This window comes from Magallana gigas, chromosome 8 (assembly GCF_963853765.1).
Source record: "Magallana gigas chromosome 8, xbMagGiga1.1, whole genome shotgun sequence".
Lineage (NCBI taxonomy): Eukaryota > Metazoa > Mollusca > Bivalvia > Ostreida > Ostreidae > Magallana > Magallana gigas.
Genome location: NC_088860.1, coordinates 38,525,854 through 38,547,695, shown reverse-complemented (window position 1 = coordinate 38,547,695; position 21,842 = coordinate 38,525,854). Strand labels below are relative to the sequence as shown.

Below are 21,842 nucleotides of genomic sequence, written 5' to 3'. Positions count from 1 at the left end.
TACTAGAACAACAATTTTTCACAAAAAGTATATCATTCTAAATACCAAATAAGTTCCGTGAAAGGTTGTTTCCGGAAATGATTAGCTGGCAGACATCACAAGCTGGAGAAGAAAAGTATGAAATGAAACAGGCGAATATCACTCATGCTTCACGACATCAAGAGACATGTTAACATGAAGTTGTCACCAAAAGTAATCACAGGAGCTCTCCACGCTCAGAACAAAGGCGCTTCGGACTGGTAAGGGCAGAGGGAAAAGTTTTGTTGACATCTCGAATTTCCTCGGTCAATTCCCACTTTTTAGATCATTGTTGCTACAGAGCATGCAGTATGAGAAAAAACAAACTGGTTATTTGTAGAAAGCGTTGATGGTCTGATAACGTTTTGCTATTGATGACAATATAAACTGTCATTGTCGAGACGATATATAATATATGATGATATTTAAGAGAAGAATTTTGTTATTAAATAATACTGTAGTAATTAAGGTTGTATAGACTGTGGATATCGGCCTGAGTAGCTCAGTGGTAGAGCTCCTGACTAGAGTTACAGGGGTCCCCGGTTTGATTCCTGGTCCAGCCATATGTTTTCAATATTTCTCCTTTCCTATTACAATACTTTTCTTTAGAGTATGACTTATGATTAGACCTGGATACTCATTATTTCGATCAAACTGATGTCCATTAAGTTGCTAGGGTGACTATCTATTTTATCACAGGGTAGTTGTCATGATCAGAAAATCGTTGTAAACATTTTTTCGCACAATAAATAAATTGTCAGATTGTCTTTCTCAGTCTTTAATAACCTTTTCATTTACAATCTTCAAAATCTTCCTTTAATTGCACCTGTTAATACTTAATTGATCCTAGACATATAAATGTGTAATGAAATTAGAGAAATAATGACATGCCAGACTTGAATTTGGACCGAAGGGCTCTCTGAATCTCTAGACAGGTGCCCTACCAACCGAACTGTCTTTGAACTAGTCTGACTATCACTTTCCTCTCTATTAAATGATCTCCGCCCTTGAATATCACCATCCCCATCCTTTCCCTGGGAGGAGCGTGATTGACTAACCTGTCAGTTCCAGGGGTTATCTTGGCAATTGGATGGGAGAAATAATGATAGGCCAGACTGGGATTCAAGCGGGGCCCCCTGAAATTCTATTATTTTATTATTCAAACCGGTCTGACCATCACAAATGCCTGTCGAGTGAGTGTTATTATTCTGACAACATTTTATTGATAGTGTGAAATATAGATAAGTATTTTATTGAATGCATCTTTGAGATAATAAATCCTGTAATATATAGTATTAAATGGCATTATTCAAAACTTGGATCTTTCCTTCATTATTTTAATAAAGAACCTTGAAGCTATGCAAATTACTTGACATATTTTGTAGGGGCTGGCAAGGGTTGCTGTCCTATGGATGCCATGGCTTTGTTGTGGTTGTTGACCCCAAAACAATTCAGGTTAGAAAACAGATTTGTTGTCCTGTAAGTCACCTGCATAGATAAATTCCATATGACTTGAAATTCAGATTTATTTACTGTTACTTTGATCAAAAGAAACATAGAATATCTATTCATTTATATATATGTAGATATCTGTATTTTAATTAGATTGCATGTAGATGATTATTCTGAATATGAATTAATTACATGGGCCTAATTATTATCAATATTGGTTTTTTTTACAAAGAAAATGGATATGTAAACACGTATACACTATTTATTCGTCCATTGAAGGGAATATTTTGTCACAGCAGTTTGATATTTCAGCCTTATTTACATCTTACACTGACAGTATAGATGCTTCTCTTTATTTTCTCATGTTCTCTTTTGTTTACATAAAACAAAATTAAAGGGTTGGTAATGAAAGAGGGTCATTTTGGTAACAGTAAACAAACACATTTTTTTCTGAGGCCTGACAGGAAGTTATAAATACAATGATTTCTTCATTGATTATTTCAGGTGTTACAGGTGCTTGCTAAACATAAAGGAAATGTTGTCAAGGTAATTCACAATATATTCATATTTCCATATCTAAAAACTCTTCCTGATGAAGTCCAGGTGTGAGGAACATAACAAATATCGTCTTACATATCATTTTATCTGTACCAGTATATCTTATTTTCTACTTGTACATGTAGTAACTGTTGTCTCTGTAGCCATTTTACTTTTTTTATTGTTTTTTTTTCCCCAGCTGGCATATTGAACATACAGTACTTTGTTACCGATTAACCAGTTAGAGAGAAAGATTGACAGTGTGCTAAATTTTAAGTTTGTTTATTTACATATTTATGTAAATTAACTTTTACAGTATAAACATGTATCAAAAGTTCATAATAAAAAGTTCAATCTACATGTAATAGAGGTATAGAGATAAAGAGTATTGTACAGCAGTCACAAATTTATAAATTTTAGCTGCCTGTTGAATGCTTGAGTTTTATTTTGGATTTCATTTTATAGGTGAAGTGGGCAAAGGAAAACTATCACCACGATTTGGGCAATCCTTACTCCCTTCGACTGGCCTCCGGGGACTCCAACGGGGTAATTATAGTGTGGGACGTGTCGGCGGGAGTGGCTAAAGCTGAGTTCTCGGAAGGAACAAAGCCAATACAAGGTGAGACACAAAACTTCTTTATCGGCAGACTTCATTCGTTCCAAAAAATGTTTGTTGTACAATGTATTGATTTCTATAATTTAAAACTTACAATTCTATGAATGACCTTGACCTGACCTTAAGGTTTTGACTTTTTCAGACTTGGAGTGGTTGACCTATCAGGATGCCTCCCATGACCTTTTGGTGGCTCTTCATCCTCCGTATTCTCTGGTTCTCTGGAACGCGGACACGGGAACCAAACTCTGGAAGAAGTCCTACACCGAGCCTCTTCTCTCGTTCTCCTTTGATCCTTTCAACTCCAAAAATGTTGCATGTAAGGCCATGCACGGCAACAAAATTAATGTTTTGGTTATCTGGCATTACTGCTTGCTGACATATTAATTTATTTATTTTATTACCATAAAGAAGGGACACTTCTAAGTTTTTTCGAATATTGAAAACTGAGTTGTTCCCCTTTAAAAATATTAATGGTACATGTACTATAAATATAAGAATAAAATACCTGTCTGTGACATTATAATTTGCAATTTTTGCCTTGAAAAACAAGTTAGAGATAAATTTCTTTAACTTCAACCTTTTCCACAGACCGACTATAGGACGTACTGCTTTATTTTTTACAAGGAGCTGCTTAGGAAAAGGAATTTTCAAAATTCAAAAGTGTTTATTGTATTAAATAATTTCTATTTCGTTACATTGTATAAGAAAAGTATATTATTACCGGTATATCATAATATCCTCCATATAAGGTTGTTGTTTTTTTTCAAGTTTAACCACAGGCTCTTAAAAAGCCTTTTTGATAAAAAGATGTTTATGAAACATGCTATTAATTTACATTATATGTACAAATTAATATAGAGTTATTTTTCGTTCAGTCCTTGGTTCAGATTGCATTGTGTTCATCGATGACTTCTCGGTCACCAAGACCCCCTCCAGCAATGGCAAAAAGTTCTTCATTTCTAGTCCCTCCAGTTCAGGTAAATGATGAGGATAATTTACCTTCTTCAAATACTGTACACAGGGAAATATTCGTCCCTGTTTTATTTTTGCCCCTTTTGCCCTTGTCAACAAAATTTAAATTCATTGTATGCAAATGTAAAGGGCAAACAAAAAACTCTGGGAAAAAATAACCTTGCATGTATATACAGTACTGTGAATTTTTAATCAAACTTCAGAAATTAACTGTTGAATTCTTGAGTTTTATTTTGGATTTCATTTTATAGGTGAAATGGGCAATGTACCATTGTGTTTATTCTTCTTCAAGATTGATTAATATAAATGATTGATATTTTCATGGCAGCAACAAACTTAAAAACAGATGGATCTACTAGTAGCATTGAAAAAAAGGCTGCATCTAAAAACCTGGCAGAGAGAATGAGTAAAATTCTGGTAGGAGAGGGAACCAGTAAAAAGTGAGAACCAGAACTTTTATCATGCATTAATAACAATAAAGATTTTCACTAGTCTTTCCTTTTATCATGCATGTATATATTCACACAGTGCACATCATTTTATAGAATATACTTGCTATGATTTATGAAATCAATGTCTAAATGACTTTTCATTTTGTACCACGAAATTCAATATTTTCTTTTGCCTACGAGCTGTATTGATTACTACTTAGAGAATAAGGAATTATTCTTTGAGTATTATGAGGTGATAATATTGGTTGGGGCATGATCACCCTCTGACCAAAATTATTTACCCGGTACTTAACTTGGCTGTTTTTCTTTTCGTACCTGGAACTAGATAAGTTATATCAGAACGTTACTTAACTGTAATGTATTTCTTTTTTTTACAATGAGAGATCCATTGTAAGTTACACCAGACAATAACTTAGTATAAACACTATATCTTTTTGTACTAGGAGCACTAAGGAAGACTCCGACCAGGTGATGCTGAACGACTGTATCCAGCTGTTGTACCACCAGTCCTGTCGCCACCACCTAGTGCTAGTGTACACCAGGGAGATACTAATCCTGGACCTGGAGATTAACCAGACCGTGGGGATAATCCCCTTAGAGAGGGCCGGCTCACCTTTTGTGCAGGTCAGAGGGAAAATCATCTCACTGAAACACACTGACAGTGACTGAAAATGCTAAATAACCTTACTGTTGAGGGACAGTTAGGGAGGTCAAAGTGTCTGAACTTGTGCCCAATCCTGATTATTGGTCCACAAAAAATTAAAAATGTATTTTAATACAATAACAATATGTTCAAATTGACAGATATTTTATTACCAGTACCTATTTCAAAATAAGATTTTTTTTATTTATTCAGTTATGGATTGATATCCATGCAAATGTATTGATTTGTTTATTTTCAACTCATTTTCTGGTTGGAATTAATGTTTAATTCTGTTCATTTTATAATGATTTAGGTATAAGATTTAATGCTGTGGGAGGAAAGATAGCCAGCATTTATTTACTGTAATGAAAACAGAAAAATCTGAACCATTGTTCCATGATATTTCTGTCCACAGGTTGTATCCTTCAGACAGCGAGATGTCTTGTTGTGTCTGCATGAGAACGGGAGTGTGTCGGCCAGGATCCGTAGAAAGACCAACGCCATCACAACCCCAGCCTCGGAGGGACATGGGGCATTTGGTGGGTCAATTATTTTGAATATGTGATGACATTTCTGATTCTTGTTTTATTTCCAGTAATCAAGGCACAATAGCACAAGTTATGTTGGCAGGTCATTAAATATGATCGTAATTTCTTATGATCTACTTGATTTGGTCATTGTAAGGGTTTTTTTTTTCGCGCAATTTTTAAAAATCTGATCTGCTTCTTGTATCTCTAAGATGTATATACCAGAGTGTGATATTGTTTTCTAGTGATTTTACTTGGCTATGTTAAGGGATGAGAATTTTATTAAGTTTTCAGACACCAGTAGCTGTCACATTTATTAATTTAATTGTAATATTGAAAGGGGGATTTTAGTTAAAAACTTTTTTAAAAATTGCAATTCTTGCAATATAATTAAAGAATGAATATTGTTGATTCCTGTTTTAAGCAAGTACTATATTTATATAATAGTGTTGTGTTGTGCATGTACTATGCCTAAATAGTAGTCAGGGTTTTATACATGGTGCACGAGCCGGAGGCGAGTGCACTATGTATCAAACCCTGACTACTATTTAGGCATAGTACATGCTCAACACAACACTATTGTTATTATTATGCCGACTGTTAAATATACTGACGTGCTTTGCTATAAGTAGCTCTGACGTTCGAGTGTTGACAAGTCCCTTAAAATAATCACCGAAAAAGCAAGCGTTTGTTGTTGTTTTTCAAATTACGTGTAATCCATTGAGTTGATTGTTTATTGTATATAGGAAACTTTAACTTTAAAATTACCGTCAATAATGAAGTTTTTTTTGGAACGAATAATTTTAATTGCTTGATGTCAGTCGTATATATCTACGTTTTATATACCTTAATACCGGTGTTCTTAATAACGGCTAATTTAACGTAGCGGTAACACGTTGGGCTTCATGCTAGAATCAATGATTTTAGCGTCGTGAGTTCGAATCCCGCTGTCGGCGCTAGACAGATTTTCGTTGAAAATATTCGCCGTGCTCTATTTCGGCATAGTATGCTTACGCTATATAAATCCTTTGATACTATGCGAAAATAGATGAGTATTGAATATATAGTGACAAACTGACAGAAGGCATAATAATCTCCGATTCTGTTGATATGTATCAAATTGCAAGAATAGAAAATTGCAAATGATGAACTTTTATAATTGTAATTTATTTTGTAGAACTGTCAGTAAAATCAAAGGAAGAATTTAAATTTCACAGGGGATGCTTTTCAGTGTTTTATGGATATTAAATTAATTTATCCCATCTACCGGTACTGTGAATTCATCAATGTTCATTGAATTCAGCTCTAATTTTCATGGATTCCTTGTTAAGTTGATCAACAAAATTAAATGTTCATTGAAGTGCAATTTCCAGTAACCTATTGTATTGACAGAATCATTGTCCTGGAATTTACATATCCTTGAAACTGTACTTTTCATTAAATCAAGGAAAATTGATGTTCACGAATATTGATGGTACCACAGTTTATAGAATTCTGCTGTACCTTCCCATAATATTTATAATTTGTAACGTGATAAATTAAAATTTGGTTTTTTGGCCTGAACATTTTTTAAATTAATAAAACAGATGATTCCCCGCCCCCTATTTCCATGGATGTGACCTATGACCTCAGATGTCAGTCAGATGGAATGAGGGTGACGCGACACAGCCGAGTATCCAGCATGGCTTGTTGTCCCGTGTTAGAGAAATCCGTGGGACTGGTGGTGACGGACAGCCGCATTGTATTCTGGGATATGATGCTTCTGAGCGGCGGAGTGAGTGAAACCATTCTACATGTATTTCTTGTGTTCAAAGTCAGCTAGGGTTTCTTTTAAATAATCTTTTGATAAGACACTTCCCCCCACCCCCCCCCCCCCCAAAAAAAAAAAAAAACCAAAAAACCCCAAACCAAAAACAAAACAAAAGTGAAATCAGTAATTATGGATACTTAAATTAACCCTACATCTATGCCTCAAGTTTGATTGGCCATGAACAAGATGGAAAAACATTTGAATTTCGTCAGATTTAATATTTTCATCAGATTTTGAGATTTTTTTAACTGAGTGTTGACTTTGTGGAACTTTTGATTTAGATCTGTGAATTGATACTTTAGGAAAACATCTCCGAGTGTAAATTTCCTGCTATAAAGCATACAGAAACATCAAGACATAGATTAGAAGTTGAGCTAAAATATAAATAATGTAAATTAAACCTATAAATGAGAATGTTTATGATATACATGTACAACCGACATTACAGATTGACTCTGAGCCAGGACCAGCTTCTGATAAGAAATTAAAGTTCCCCGTGGTGTCTGATGTTCCTCCTCCCAAAATCTCACTCTCTGATATGATTGGTCAACTGCCTGTGGTGAATCCAGACCACCCCTCAGTGCTGAAAGGTCGTGCGGCGGCCCTGAAGTTTGTGATCACTGGTCTCCTGAACGGAGTGGTGTCCCCTGTTACTTGTCTACGCATGTGTCCCCCACTCACCACTAAGAACTGGAGTGTGTACGAACCACTCATTGCTGTCGGTATGTAGTACATACTTAGAGTTAGAGCACAGATCATATGCATGTCTCCTCTGTGAATCAATTTTCACTGTAGTCTCAGTATGTACTGGGATACATGTTGGTCAATATTTTTGCTTATACAGTGATTTTTTCGGGTACTTAATACTGTAAATTACCTTTTGTTCACGTGCGAGAAATATTTGCAAGATTCACGAGAACCTATTATAAATAAACCTCTAATTAATGTTCCTTCCTATACAATGTATGAGCTTATTCTAAATTTAGTTATCATGCATTTATGATAGTTTAATAGAACTGATACATGTGTATGACTTTGGTTGTTTGTAGGTAGTTCTACAGGAGTTGTACAGATCATCAACATTTCCAGTGGGCTGATTGTAAAGGAGTACAGTGTTCACACAGGGACTGTCAGGTCTGTCCATATATCCATCTTTCTGTGTGTATGTCTGTCCATCTGTCTCTGTCCATCCATCTTTCTATCTGTCTGTTTGTCCATTATAAGTCAGTCTGTCCATCTGTCTCTGTCCATCCATCTTTCTATCTGTCTGTTTGTCCATTATAAGTCAGTTTGTCCATATGTCTCTGTCCATCCATCTCTCTGTCGGCCTGTTTGTCCATTATAAGTCAGTCTGTCCATCTGTCCCTGACCATCTATCTCTGTCTGTCTGTCTCAGTCACTTGAGGCGTGTTCAACAGAGCAAGCGCTCACGGGCGCCCGCCAAAATTCAATAAACCCGCACCACAAAATTTGGCGAGCACTCTCGAGCGCTCTCACTGCTGAACAAGCCTCAGTATATATAATGTTCAGTATACAGCAGTATGCATATCGATATTCATCAGTATTATGCATAGTACTCTAAACAACAGTTCTATTATATTTAGATAGAAATACATATTACAAATGCTGTAGAGATTGTGAGAGACGTTGGTTAACAGATATTTGTGGTTTTTACAGAGGGATAGAGTGGTGCAGCCTGAAGTCCTTCCTGTCCTACTCCTACCCATCAGCAGGGACCAGTGGTCTGGTCAAGAACGATCTCATGTACGTCGACCTGTCTACCGGTGAGTGTCTATCTATTCCTGAATAATCTCAACTATTCTAGTAGACCTGTCTACTGGTTAGGGTGTACCTATTCCTCAATAACCCATCTATTCCAGTAGACCTGTCAACTGGTAAGCGCCTGTCTATTCCTCAATAACCCCATCTATTACACTAGACATGTCTACTCGAAAACTAACCTATTATTCATCAAAAACCCCATCCCCTTCCCTTTCTGCCACAACAACTATTTTAAATATTTTTTAGCTAAGAAGGTCTAGTATGTAGTTGAACAATTTTTTCATAGAATACACGGTATCATGACTATATAATCAATTTGTTTCTTAAAAAAAAAAACAGTTTTAATCCATTTTATAATTGTATTTACAGGAAAAGTGAAGCCAGTGAGGGCCAATAGAGACCAGGAGTCCCCCATAGAAATTCTGAGGGTGTCCTGTCTCAAGTAAGGCCAACATGATCTGCTGGGAATTGATAAGAGTAAAATTATGTAGAGTTGTGAGTTACATTGTACATGCTTATCTCTGAATTTTTGCATGTACAAGTAAATATATGTGACCTGATAATAGGACACATCATCAGTGAGGGTCATGTAATTTTCAAAGCTATGCCAACAAATTTTTAAGCTACATGTAAAATGCTTTCATCGATTATTTCTAAATAATATTCTAAAAAAAATTGTGAATAACAATGATTGTGGATTTTCTCACATGCAAATAAAAGTTTAATTACCTTAATTCAGATATTGTGAATCCATAGATTAACACTGTCATTCCTTCTATACACATTTTAAATAGCTGCTATTGTTTTACAGACAATATTTTATAGTGGGCTTCAAGGACAAGCCCTTGGAACTGTGGGATCTCCAGACACTGACCATGCTGAGGGAGACAGGGAAGTCCCTGCCCCACCCCACAGCTCTGGAGTGGTCCCCCTCACACAGCCTGAAGTCCCTGAAGAAAAAGATGATGAGTCACGCGAGTGAGAAAGAAGGAGGTCAGCAGGTTTCGACAGGGGTGGGCGGAGACTCAATGGGCGTGTCCACTACGTCACTCACAGAGCCCAGTGAGAGGTGAGGGGTCACACTGGAGGAGATTCCGCAAATCTATGAATTAATCCCGACACAATTTTATCTATTTTTACAAAAATTTCCTTGCATTCTGCTGTAAATACTATTTCAAAAAAAATTCATAGAAATAATTTTGAAGGTACATGCAGTTTACAGTTTAACCCTCTTTAGTAGAAATGTTGTTTATTAAAAACTTTAGACCTTATTAAACATAAGGAATGAATATCCTTGTAAACTCACAACAAGGAACCCTTGCTGATTTTAAAATCTCACGTGTATTTTTAGACAGTTTGAACTATAAAAAATAATGAAATAAAAGAAAGTAGCTCGCTATTTATATTCTGACAGAATGATAAAGTATTTTGATATACTCTCTGCAGTGAGATTAACTATTTTTCTCTATTTCTCCTTGCTATGTGGTCAAATTCTTTTCTCTTTCTCTCTGTAGTGTAATAATTTTTTTCAATTCTGTCTGCAGTGTGATAAAACTGTTCTCTCTGTCTGTCTGTCTGTCTGCAGTGTGATTAACTGTTCTCTCTCTCTCTCTTTGTCTGCAGTGTGATTAACTGTTCTTTCTCTCTGTCTCCAGTTTGATTAACTAACTGTTCTCTCTCTCTTTGTCTGCAGTTTGATTAACTGTTCTCTCTCTCTTTGTCTGCAGTTTGATTAACTGTTCTCTCTCTCTTTGTCTGCAGTTTGATTAACTGTTCTCTCTCTCTTTGCAGTGTGATTAACTGTTCTCTCTCTCTCTCTCTTTGTCTGCAGTTTGATTAACTGTTTTGTCTGTCTGTCTGTCTGCCGTTTGATTAACTGTTCTCTCTCTCTCTTTCTCTTTCTCTCTCTCTGCATTGTGATTAACTGTCCTCTTTCTCTGTCTGCAGTGAGTCCAAAGTGAATCAGAAGCTGATGGTCAAGGAACACTTTGTGTACACTGACCCCGAGGGCACACTCTATCACTTCGTGGTGGAGGGCTCAGGGTTCTCTGACGCCAGTCGGGTTCCTCCTGAGGTAAGCATTGACCCACATCAAGTCTAAAAATTTGTTTTGATTGTGCTCTACATGTATTGCTAACATGGATTTCACTGTGTGTTGATAGTTGCTAATCATTATATAACTTAGCACAGCGTCAAAAGTTAATTATTGATAATAAGTATTTTTATCGTAACACCCCCACCCCCCAATCCATTTTGTTTTGTCTGATTATTAATAAGTTTAATTTTGCAGAAAAGCAGCATTAATACTGATTTTTCAAAAATGGGAAATTCAGAGTTAATAATTATTTGTCCATTGAAAAATTCCTCTCTTTATGCTATATTTATGATACATCTTGATAAATGTCCACCTAAGGAAAAAGGGGGTTATTGACATCTATTGATTTCATCTACATGCATTTATAATTTTTTGAATTCCATATCCCATTGTACTGTATTAAAATGTGATGACTTTTTTGTTAACATGTGCACCATTTTCAGGCTAATTCTCCATCCTTATCAACTTATGTGGTAGGACCCTATAATAAAAATATAAAATCCACAATATCACTATTTCTTATTTCATCTACATACAGTATGTACATGTATTGTACACCTTTAATTACATTTAATTCATGTACATTTATAAACTGTTTATATAGTTCTCAATGTCAGACTCAAATTTTAAGATAAATGACAATTTGTTTTCATGTATTAATTGCTAATCACTTTTTATATGCGTGAACTTTAATTGCATGATATTTCTTGAGAGTTTCTTCTCGCCAAAATAAAAGATTTGAATTTCACAGTTTTTATACAGAGTTTATCTTAAGGTGGAATAACACATCATCGCAAAATGGCTGACTGCTGATCGAAACATTTCGTTTTATTAAAAGGATTTTATGGACGAAAAAAAGTAACTTACTCCATAGCCGAGTGGATAAAGTGTTAGACTTGTGATCCGTACATCCCAAGTTCGAATCCCGCAGGGGCTTTTGTTGTTACTTACTGGAATAATCGTTTTAGATAATTATTCATTTTTTATCCCCAAACTGCAAATTTTTTGCTTATTTGACATTTGTACAGTTTATTTATAAATATATCTTTCATTATCAAAAAATGTCCTGTTAATTTGAGGGACTTTTTCCAGGTGTGTTATTCCACCTTAAAGTTTGAGTTTGTTTGTGGGATATTATTTTTATATGGTTATCATGTTTTACCTGCTTTAATTGTTTTCTTAACACAGTCACTGCAATTTATGGATAATGAATACTAACCCTTTGAAAAGAGATTGATATAGTGTAATTAACATTATGACCGTCACGGTAATTAATGTGTTTTATTCAAACCTGTTATTATCTATTAATACATGTACCTAATTTGGGGGTATTTTCCTGTTATTAGTCTGGAATGGGGACCATTACATGGATTGCCTGGAAAGGAGACTTCATTTTATTCGGCGATGGTGAGGGACAGTTATCTGTCTGGGATCTTAAAAACAAAACGCAGAGGTAAAAATCACCCTGTCAACAAATCCACTTTCTTTGTTCATCTTTTATTCCGTCATTTCACTCACTTTCAAACAGTAAGTTTTTTTCTCACAAGTTGTGTTGTCAATTGAATTCTAATATATATCATTATCCAATTCATTTTTGTGGTTGCTTTAACAGGACTATGGCCACAAGGCGTGGTTGGATCAAGAAGATCCGCTTCGCCCCGGGGCGAGGCAATATGAAGTTCTTTATCTTGTACATAGATGGATTTGATATCTGGGACTTAAAAGATGGAAAGGTGAAACTGAAAATAGTGCTTAGTTTTGATAAGAACAAATGTTGATAAGTATTAGATAGGTTTGGCAAAGTTTACTTGATTCAGAAATCTTTGGATATACCTAGGTAAAATAAATGTAAATCAGATTCTTGACAATAAATAGGCTGAGCTACTGAGTTCCATGAAGAGTCCACGTGACGTTGCCAAGGTGGTGGATGCCGATTGGACTGGATCTGACCGGCCGGTACTGGCCACCGCGGAGGGCTGTATACAGGTGTTTGACCTGACCCTCAAGTCGTGCTCCTGTACTATAGAGGACCGCGAGTTTCCAGGTAACAGCCACACCTGTTGGAGTAATGTTGAAAATAAGTACACTTTAGCATGTACTGTGGAACCATTTTAAACTGTCAAAAATAAATGAAAGGAGCAATTTACGAATGAAAATCTTCTAGAATGTATAATAAGCATCCACATAATTGGAGAACTTCTTATGACTATCCTCTTCGCTAGCCAAGGGTTTACGATCCGCTTCTCTCCTTGTAGAGGAGAGAAGCGGATCGTAAACCCTTGGCTAGCGAAGATGTATGACTATGTATCCTTTTGATTTTTTACCTTAGGGCTAGTATTAAACTTAATATAAATATTAAAGACATCAAACGTATCACTTTATATAATTCCTCTTAGCCTTTGTTGGAGTTAAGTTTTTGGTGTATGTCTTGGCAGATGAAGTAGCCAATCCCTACATTCTGTCCCCCAAGGGGTCACTGATGATGAAGTATCACCTCCAGAACCAGCCCTGGAATCAAGAGTACTCCCCCAAACTGGAGGGGCTGAGAGAGGAGGAACAGAATCTCCAGACAACACTCAACAGACAGATAGATCTCCTGGACAGGTAAAAGTCACACCTGTGTAAAGGTCCTTGACAGGTAAATGTCACACCTGTGTAAGGTCTACAACAAACAGATTGATGTCCGCACAGGTAAATATCACACCTGTATGAGGTACACAACAGACAGATTTCCTGGACAGGTAAATGTCACACCTTTTTAAGGTACACAACAGGTTATGTCCTGAACAGGTGAATGTCACACATATGTAGGTATACAACAGACAGATTTATCTCATTTTCAGTTAATCAGTGCCTGTAAATCTTATTTTTTACAAGGATAATTTGGTATTACATTATTTACAGTGATATTTTCAATTGGTATTTCCTTATTTACAGTGATGATTTGGTATTTCCTTATTTACAGTGATATTTTGGATTACCTTCCATGCTGCAGATTTGGAGTAGCAGAAAGATGTGTAATGCTTGCCAAGTAAGACATGATGAATTCAAAACAAGTATTATGATAACATGTAATAAAAAATTACATGTAAAAAAAATAGTCGATACTGTAAATTGGAGTCATTTCATCATGGAAACTATAGATGTAATAATTTCAGTTTGTTATACTTTCATGTTAAATACTGAAATCTGATTGGTTTAGACGCAGTTAATAATTTTTTCTATTACCCTCAGCGTTAGCAACGCACTTAGCATGGGTAACATTAGAAATTGTTACATGCGCGAAAATGATGCGCGTACGGTTCGCCGTAGAGTTCACGTTATTCCTATGTAAAAGCAGTTAAGTTTTCTTTAAAATTAAGACATTCAGTATAACAAAATAAATAGTGCCTGTTTGGGAGGATAACAGTTGAAATTGACACCCCTCGAAAACCATTGTCAACCTCCGCTTCGCGTCGGTTGACAATGGTTTTCTCGGGGTGTCAATTTCAACTGTTACCCTCCCAAACAGGCACTATTTATATAATAAATCTGATTGGATGGTTTTCAAATTGGGTTTTACGGCCAATTAGGGGTTACAGCTCAAAATTTTGCTCTTGAAGGCTTGTGAATGTACTTAATTGTATTTTGATACGATTATTTAAAAAACTGAATATTTGTTAATTTGTATGATCATTATCCTTTCACTGACAGGTTATTTGGGGATGAATCAGATTTCTTGTTCTGGACTGTGGCCTTGTATTATCTCAGAGCAGTCAAATGGAGTCCAAAATCTCAGGTATGACTTGATTCTTCCTGGGTCCTTCCTAACAAATCGGCAAACAAACCACATTCAAAAGGGTTGAATTCATTCTATTCAAGTGGTGGTTTTGTTTTAAATCTAAATTACAATAAAGCTCTTTAAGGTGGCTCACTACACCATGAAATATTTTCTCAAATCAGCAGAAAATTGCTTGATTTTGATAGATATCATAATGGATATTAAGTAGTATTTAAGTACCGGTATAATAGGCAAAATAATGTGCAATTTTGGATGAAAAATTACATTTTTAAAAAATTTAATTCAGTTAACATGAACAAAAGTTCCTGGTGTATTCGATCTCATGATCTGCGGTTAATAAGCCCAATACTTTAACCACTGAGCTTGGACGATATACAACCCAAATGAACGATATACTGACAGTAAAACTCGTTTAGAACGAACACGGATATAGCGAATTTTCGGATGTGGCAAACTTTTTTGAAATCCCCGGTAAAAATCTTAACAACTCTTTGCAAAATATTACGGTTATAACGAAATCGGATATAACGAATTTACGGATATAGCGAACTGATTTTGAGTCCCGTAGAGATGAAATATAACGATATTTAACACCTTTGTAACGAATTTCTATATAGTTTAAAAAAGTAAGCTCTACCAAATTAAAAAGAATTTGAAAGAATTTATTTTCATAGAATTTTTTTCAAGTCATAATTCGATTATTAAAGGTATCAGAGTAATGAATTTTTATTTTAAGCCTCATTTAGCGAAATTTATAGTCTGGTGAAAGAAAACATGTATATATAGTGAATTCGCTATAGATAATACATGTATTACGAATTTGCTATACGGATATAACGAATTACGGATATAACGACATAATTTCATTGGACCCTAGGAATTCGCTATAACCGAGTTTTACTGTAAACAGTTTAACAAAACATTTAAATCTCCATCTTGTGACGTAGTGTCTTAAAAGTATAAATGTAGGTGTAGTGAGGTACCTTAATTAAGATGGATGAATGGTGGTGGCCACTTTTAGACCATATAAGTCTCCTTTAGCAAGAGAGCTTTTTTAATAAATAAGTTTGAGGTAAAGAAAAACCAGATGAATTGTGCTGAAAAACAATGAAAAAGTGTATAACATTTAAACCAAACAAATGCAGGTTGATAGAGTTTGGATGTAAGTTATTATACATGTAATAATGGCCAACATGTATGATTCAGAATTATCTCCTTAGCCTAATCAAATTATGTGTTACTCTCTGAATTTGAATCTCAAATCCAATCAAATTATGTATTACTCCCTGAGTTTAAAATGAAGCTAACTTTGATACAGTACTACTGAGTGGTTACTGATTTTGTTCAGGGAGACAAGGATTTACTGCTGGGACCAGAGAAGGACAAGTTTGTCCCTCCCACACCCTCCTACAAGGAGACCAATGACCTTGTGATGCTTGACAGTCCCGACGAGGGGGAGGGGTCAGAGCAGGGGGCGTGGTCCCTCCTAGACTTGCCATTGGAGAGATACTTTGACACAATTTGTGACAATGACAGCTTTAAGGTCTGTATTAAGATCAGATGTCAAAGTCAACTGAGTATCTATGTAACGTATTTATGGTAATCTCTGCGACGATCTAATTTCTGCTTTTTTTCGCAATCTTTTTTTAAAAAGTAAATTTATGAATAAGCAGAAATTATATCCTGTATTATTTTCTATCACAAAATTGTGAAATTGCAAAAAATGACTGACGCAAATTAAAAATGTTACATATTTCCCCTTTTGGCAAATTATGTGTCATGTAAAAAAATCCTGGATAAACGGTAACAACTACATGTCTGGGAAAGTGAAGTGACTGAGTGGTTGCAATTTAATTTGACTTGTGTTAATATTTTTGTATTAAGCACATCAGTAGTTGATCTTTTTTTAAAATTTCACAATTTTTAATCATGTTTACCAGTAAATTTCTTTTAAATGTATTTCTTACTTTAAGAGAAACTTTTCACATATTTTCAGCTTTATCAGTTCTTATAATGAATGTCGAACTTTTAGAGAAACGTATTACCTATTTTCAGCTGTATCAGTTCTTTTAAATGTAATATATTAAACTTTAAGAGAAACTTTTTACCTATTTTCAGCTGTATCGGTTCTTTTAAATGTACCGTATGTCAAACTTTATTTTAAGAGAAATGTTTCACCTATTTACAGCTGTATTGGTTCTTTTAAATGTATGACTTACTTTAAGTGAAATTTTTTACCTATTTTCAGCTGTATCAGTTGGACCGTGTAGCTCTTCACGACAGTAAAAGGGTAACATATGAACACACCAAGAAATGTGCTGAGAATTACATCATGTTACGCGAGACGGACCGAGCTGTACAGTTACTGCTGGAGACAGAGCCCGAGAATGATACCTACTACACCGACTGTCTCAGGTAAGAGACCGAGATATAATCCAACAAACTACACAAACTGTCTCAGGTAAATGACCGAGATATAATCCAATGATGATACTACACCGACTGTCTCAGGTAAATGACCGAGATATAATCCAACGATGATACTACACGGACTGTCTCAGGTAAATGACCGAGATATAATCCAACAATGATATTACACCAACTGTCTCAGGTAAGTGACCGAGATATAATCCAACAGTGATATCGCACTGACTGTCTCAGATAAATGACCGAGATATAATCCAACAAACTACACAAACTGTCTCAAGTAAAAGACCGAGATGTAATCCAACAATACTAAACCGACTGTCTCAGGTAAATGACCAAGTTATATAATTCAACAATGATCTTACACTGACTGTCTCATGTAAATGACCGTAATATAATCCAACAATGATACTACACCCACACTGTCTCAGGTAAATGACCGAGATATAATCTAACAATGATCTTACACTGACTGTCTCAGGTAAATGACCGAGATATAATCCCACAATGATCTTACAGTGACTGTCTCAGGTAAATGACCGAGATATAATCCAACAATGATCTTACACCGACTGTCTCAGGTAAATGACCGAGATATAATCTAACAATGATCTTACACTGACTGTCTCAGGTAAATGACTGAGATATAATCCCACAATGATCTTACACCGACTGTCTCGGGTAAATGACCGTAATATAATCCAACAATGATCTTTCAATGACTGTCTCAGATAAATGTCCAAATTACATGTATAACCAAATAATGATGATACAAGACAGTACATGGTCCTTGTCTCGAGTATATGACTGAGATATAACTTGATACATGTAATGATATTACGGTTTAAGGAATGTGTTCCATGTAATTGACCAAGATATAATCCTTTCATGATACTTCATGGACTAGCTGTCACAGATAATTGACTAGCTGTCACAGATAATTGACTAGCTGTCACAGATAATTGACTAAGATATTTGAAACAACAGAGATAGAAAGTTGGATACAAATATCACAAACTTGAGACTGTTTTGGATAGATGACATGAAGATGCTTCAACTGTCTTGGGTAAATGATTGAGATATAAGTTAAATTTGAACTTATATATGTATGCAACACATATGTCATAAATAAATAAAGTATAATATTTGAATATCTCTGATGGTTTTGTACAAGAATATAAACATTTATTGTAGAGCTTGCCTGGTGGCCAGCATTAGATCTTCTGGTGTCTCACAAAGCACTATTAAACTGGTGGCCACCAACTTGATTGCTAACGGAAAAATCAAGGGTAGGTTTTTAAATACATGTACATTTATTGTTTATCACAAACAATTCAGATACATGTAATGCTTATTCAATGAAAGGCAACAGATGTACGTGTTGATAAGATCAAAGGCCTGTTCAGCAGAGCTGATGCTTAAATTGTGCACTTGCCTAAGTTTGTGTTGTAAAGATGTGGCATTGTGGCCAGCACTTAGTTGCAAGCACCTGCTTCAGATCTGTTAAAGAGGCCTTTGATTTTGTGACACTGCTAGCCTCCAATCATGATTTCTATGAGATGGTGATACATAATGATTGCCTCTGTCTGTATCCACAGAGGGGGTACAGCTGCTTTGCCTGATTGACAAAGGAATGGACGCCTGTCGATATCTCCAGACCTACGGAGCGTGGGACCAGGCTGTCTGGCTGGCTAAGGTACATAACCTATTACATGTTTATACCTATATCTGCCATGTGGAGGACATTATTCAGTGTACACTGTAATTCTAGATGGGACTTATGATGTTTTGTTGTTCTTGTTTGTAATGAACACATTAATGCATGTAATTACAAAACAGTCATGAAATTTGCATTTTGTTAGAAGAAATTTTGAAAAAAATAATCTCAACGTCTTCATTCTCAGACAAATTTAATAGATGGAACTGTATGTCATGTATTAAATTTTTATTTGAAATCAAGACAGAAGAATATATTTTTGAGGATAAAAAGTCTTTTGAAAACTCTAATAGAAGTTACCGGTATTTGCATGTGTCAATAGGATGCAATACATATGCATGCATTTTTCATATAGATATAAATTTATGTACAATAATTGTTTTGAATAAAGTGTCTCCAAACGTGTCTAGCTTTGATAACTATAAATTGTAGGCTACTCTAACTGAAACTGACTGCTGTGAGGTGATGAAAAGATGGGTGGATCACTTATGTGGAACACAGGTCAACCAAAAAGTAAGTCAGGCTCAAGTGTCTTCAAGTGTCAGCTAGAAATATGTTTAAGGTTCATTTGACCAAAAAATTAGTCTGACTCAAGTGTCAACGAGAAAGCAGGTAAATAAAAAAGAGCCCATTCAAACAAAAGACCAAATTAGACTCGATCCTAAACTAGAAAGCAGGGAATTGAGCATTAGAAAACTAATTCAACCTGAAATTAAGTGATGCTCAAGTGTCAACAAGAAAGCAGGTGCCATGGTCTTAGAATAAGTGATTTAACCAAAATGTAGGTAATACTATAAATGTGTCCACTATAAAAAAGGACTTTACTAGAACCTTAAGAATTTTTTAAAGCAGTCTGTGATGCTTCAGTGACATTAGAAAACAAGTACCGGTACATATGCTAAAGATTTGAAATACCGGTAATATTATTTCAAACTAGTGAAGTTAGATATTAAAGACATTAGTTTTCATGTTCAAGATTCAGAGATGTGCATGATTGCATGCATAACCATGTAATATTCATTTAAACAATAAAATGCTTTCTTTGGTAATTTTTTTCTGCAATGATCGCTACCTTCATTACCCGAATGAATCATCAAAGAAAGCATTTTATTGTTTATATTAACATTTTTCTTTTAGCCAATTAATAAATTAATTATGAAAAGTAAGTAAAATTCACTAATTACTGTTAATGTACGTACCAGGTAAGTACGTTAACTAAAAGAAACAGCCAAATCGTCTCCTGTGAGACCTTGGGTCTGACGTCGTCATGATTATTTCGTGCAGTTCGTGATTTTTCGTAGGTAGTTGTAGGTCTCGACCAATCGATAAACTGGGCGTGTCAAGTTTGGTCCTGTCACTTTCTTGTCAGCTTCAGCCGCTGTAGATTTCCACCAATCAATAAACAGGGCGTGTAGATTTCAATCTGGCTGTTTCTATAGTGCTATGAATTAACTATATGTTTCTGTAAGAAATAGAGGGTATGATACTTGGTAGATGTAAATATATATCTGTGAATTTCAAGAAGCACATGCAGTTCATTTATTTTACTAAAGTTTTATCTATTTTTGTGAATTTTTATTGACAAATTTTAAGTCAATCCATCAATTGCAATATCACTAATTTTATGTGCATTTGTGATCAAAATAAAAGCTGATCACAGAGAGTAAAAAAATTAAAATTTAACTGATATTTCATCTTTCATCAATGTTTTAATAGAAATGTTAGTTTAGAGATTTTGTGAATATGTAATTAATAGATTGTAATGTGTGTCTATTAGGCTAGACTTGTAATTTGAATCAAGTTTCATTCTAAATCAATGAAATTACACGCACTTTGATAATAAAAGCCAATTTTTCTTTTATTCAACTCAAAAAAATTTAAATATATTTTCAAAAAATAGTTAGGACAACAAAAAGAAGAGAAAGAAAATAGTGTAGACTCAATTACCATATATTTAACACTGAAATACCCCGGTATTCTTGAGGTTACGTAGTATTTACATGATTAATCACTCACTGACAGTGAACAATCAAGAAAATGATTGCTTGTTTGTGATTTTCAGAGCAAGGCCCTGCTAGTGATGCTGTCTCTGGGCCAGTTTTCTAAGGTTCTGGAGATGTTGTACGGAATGCGTCAGTTTAACAGGGCTGCCTGCTTCACTGCAGCCCTGGAGGAATTTGGACTCTTGGACCAAAGCCCAGATAATGGTAGGTATCAAAGCCAGAAAATGGCCTGACGTATCAAAGTCCGGATAATATTATGTATTTGAAAATCCTGATGATATTTTGTATCATAGCCCTGATGATATAATGTATCAAAGCCCTTTTGATATTGTATATGTATCAAATAACTGATAATGGCTTGTGTGTTTTATGTATGATGGACTGTTCTGCATTTATTAAAAAGTGAGATAACTAAGAGGAAAGGGCGGTGGGCTTAATTATCAATCAAATTTAAGTTCTATTCAATGTAGTTTTATATTTATTAATTAAGCTTGCCTACATTGTGGTCTATTTCTATTTGTGTGTTTACAGTGTCACTGGTGGAGGCCGTTTACCTGGAATACGCCCGTCTACTGGCCAACCTAGGACTGAGGGCACCTGCCGAGTTCTACTGCCAGAAAGCCGGCGATAAGGGGAGGCAATTCAAAGAGGAAGTCTGCATTCTCTTTACCTGAATAATTATTATGTCTGTGAATGATTGGAAAGACATGATGTGTATGAGTTTTCACAGAAGGAGAGTGAATGAAATGAGTGTACATGTGTTGACTGACAGAGATGGAGAGAATACTCTGTAAAGTGCAAACTGTAAGTGATGAAAAAGTGAAATGATGGGATTTATTTATAGTACATGTAAATGACTTTCTTGCTATGAACTTTAATTGCAGATAACACATTGTTATGGTATATTTGATTTACCTGTAATTTAAATTTATGAATTTATAGTTATACGTTTATTTACTTGATCATTTACGTTATGTTATTTATTCATTTTCATTGCCATTTCTGTTTAA

General features: G+C 35.1%; 1 protein-coding gene across 1 annotated transcript; it reads left to right on the top strand.

The window, feature by feature from the left end:
• Window positions 1–77: 77 nt before the first annotated feature.
• On the top strand, window positions 78–21,842 carry LOC105329960 (WD repeat-containing protein 11). Its single transcript, XM_066068349.1, has 29 exons — window positions 78–239; window positions 1,404–1,473; window positions 1,975–2,016; window positions 2,473–2,626; window positions 2,766–2,939; window positions 3,499–3,600; window positions 3,924–4,035; window positions 4,491–4,671; window positions 5,106–5,229; window positions 6,804–6,991; window positions 7,476–7,749; window positions 8,077–8,161; window positions 8,705–8,811; window positions 9,179–9,251; window positions 9,621–9,878; window positions 10,757–10,883; window positions 12,251–12,357; window positions 12,517–12,637; window positions 12,780–12,948; window positions 13,340–13,508; window positions 13,870–13,935; window positions 14,598–14,682; window positions 16,034–16,228; window positions 16,934–17,100; window positions 18,307–18,401; window positions 18,711–18,808; window positions 19,262–19,342; window positions 20,892–21,036; window positions 21,364–21,842. Exons 1-29 carry the CDS (start codon window positions 145–147, stop codon window positions 21,504–21,506), a joined length of 3,807 nt encoding a protein of 1,268 aa, XP_065924421.1. The 5' UTR covers window positions 78–144; the 3' UTR covers window positions 21,507–21,842.

Coding starts and splice junctions, on each gene's coding strand:
- LOC105329960 (XM_066068349.1), top strand. CDS start 145: ATGCTTCACGACATCAAGAGACATGTTAACATGAAGTTGTCACCAAAA. Junction 240..1,403: donor AACAAAGGCGCTTCGGACTG/GTAAGGGCAGAG, acceptor CATATTTTGTAG/GGGCTGGCAAGGGTTGCTGT. Junction 13,509..13,869: donor CAGATAGATCTCCTGGACAG/GTAAAAGTCACA, acceptor CCTTATTTACAG/TGATATTTTGGATTACCTTC.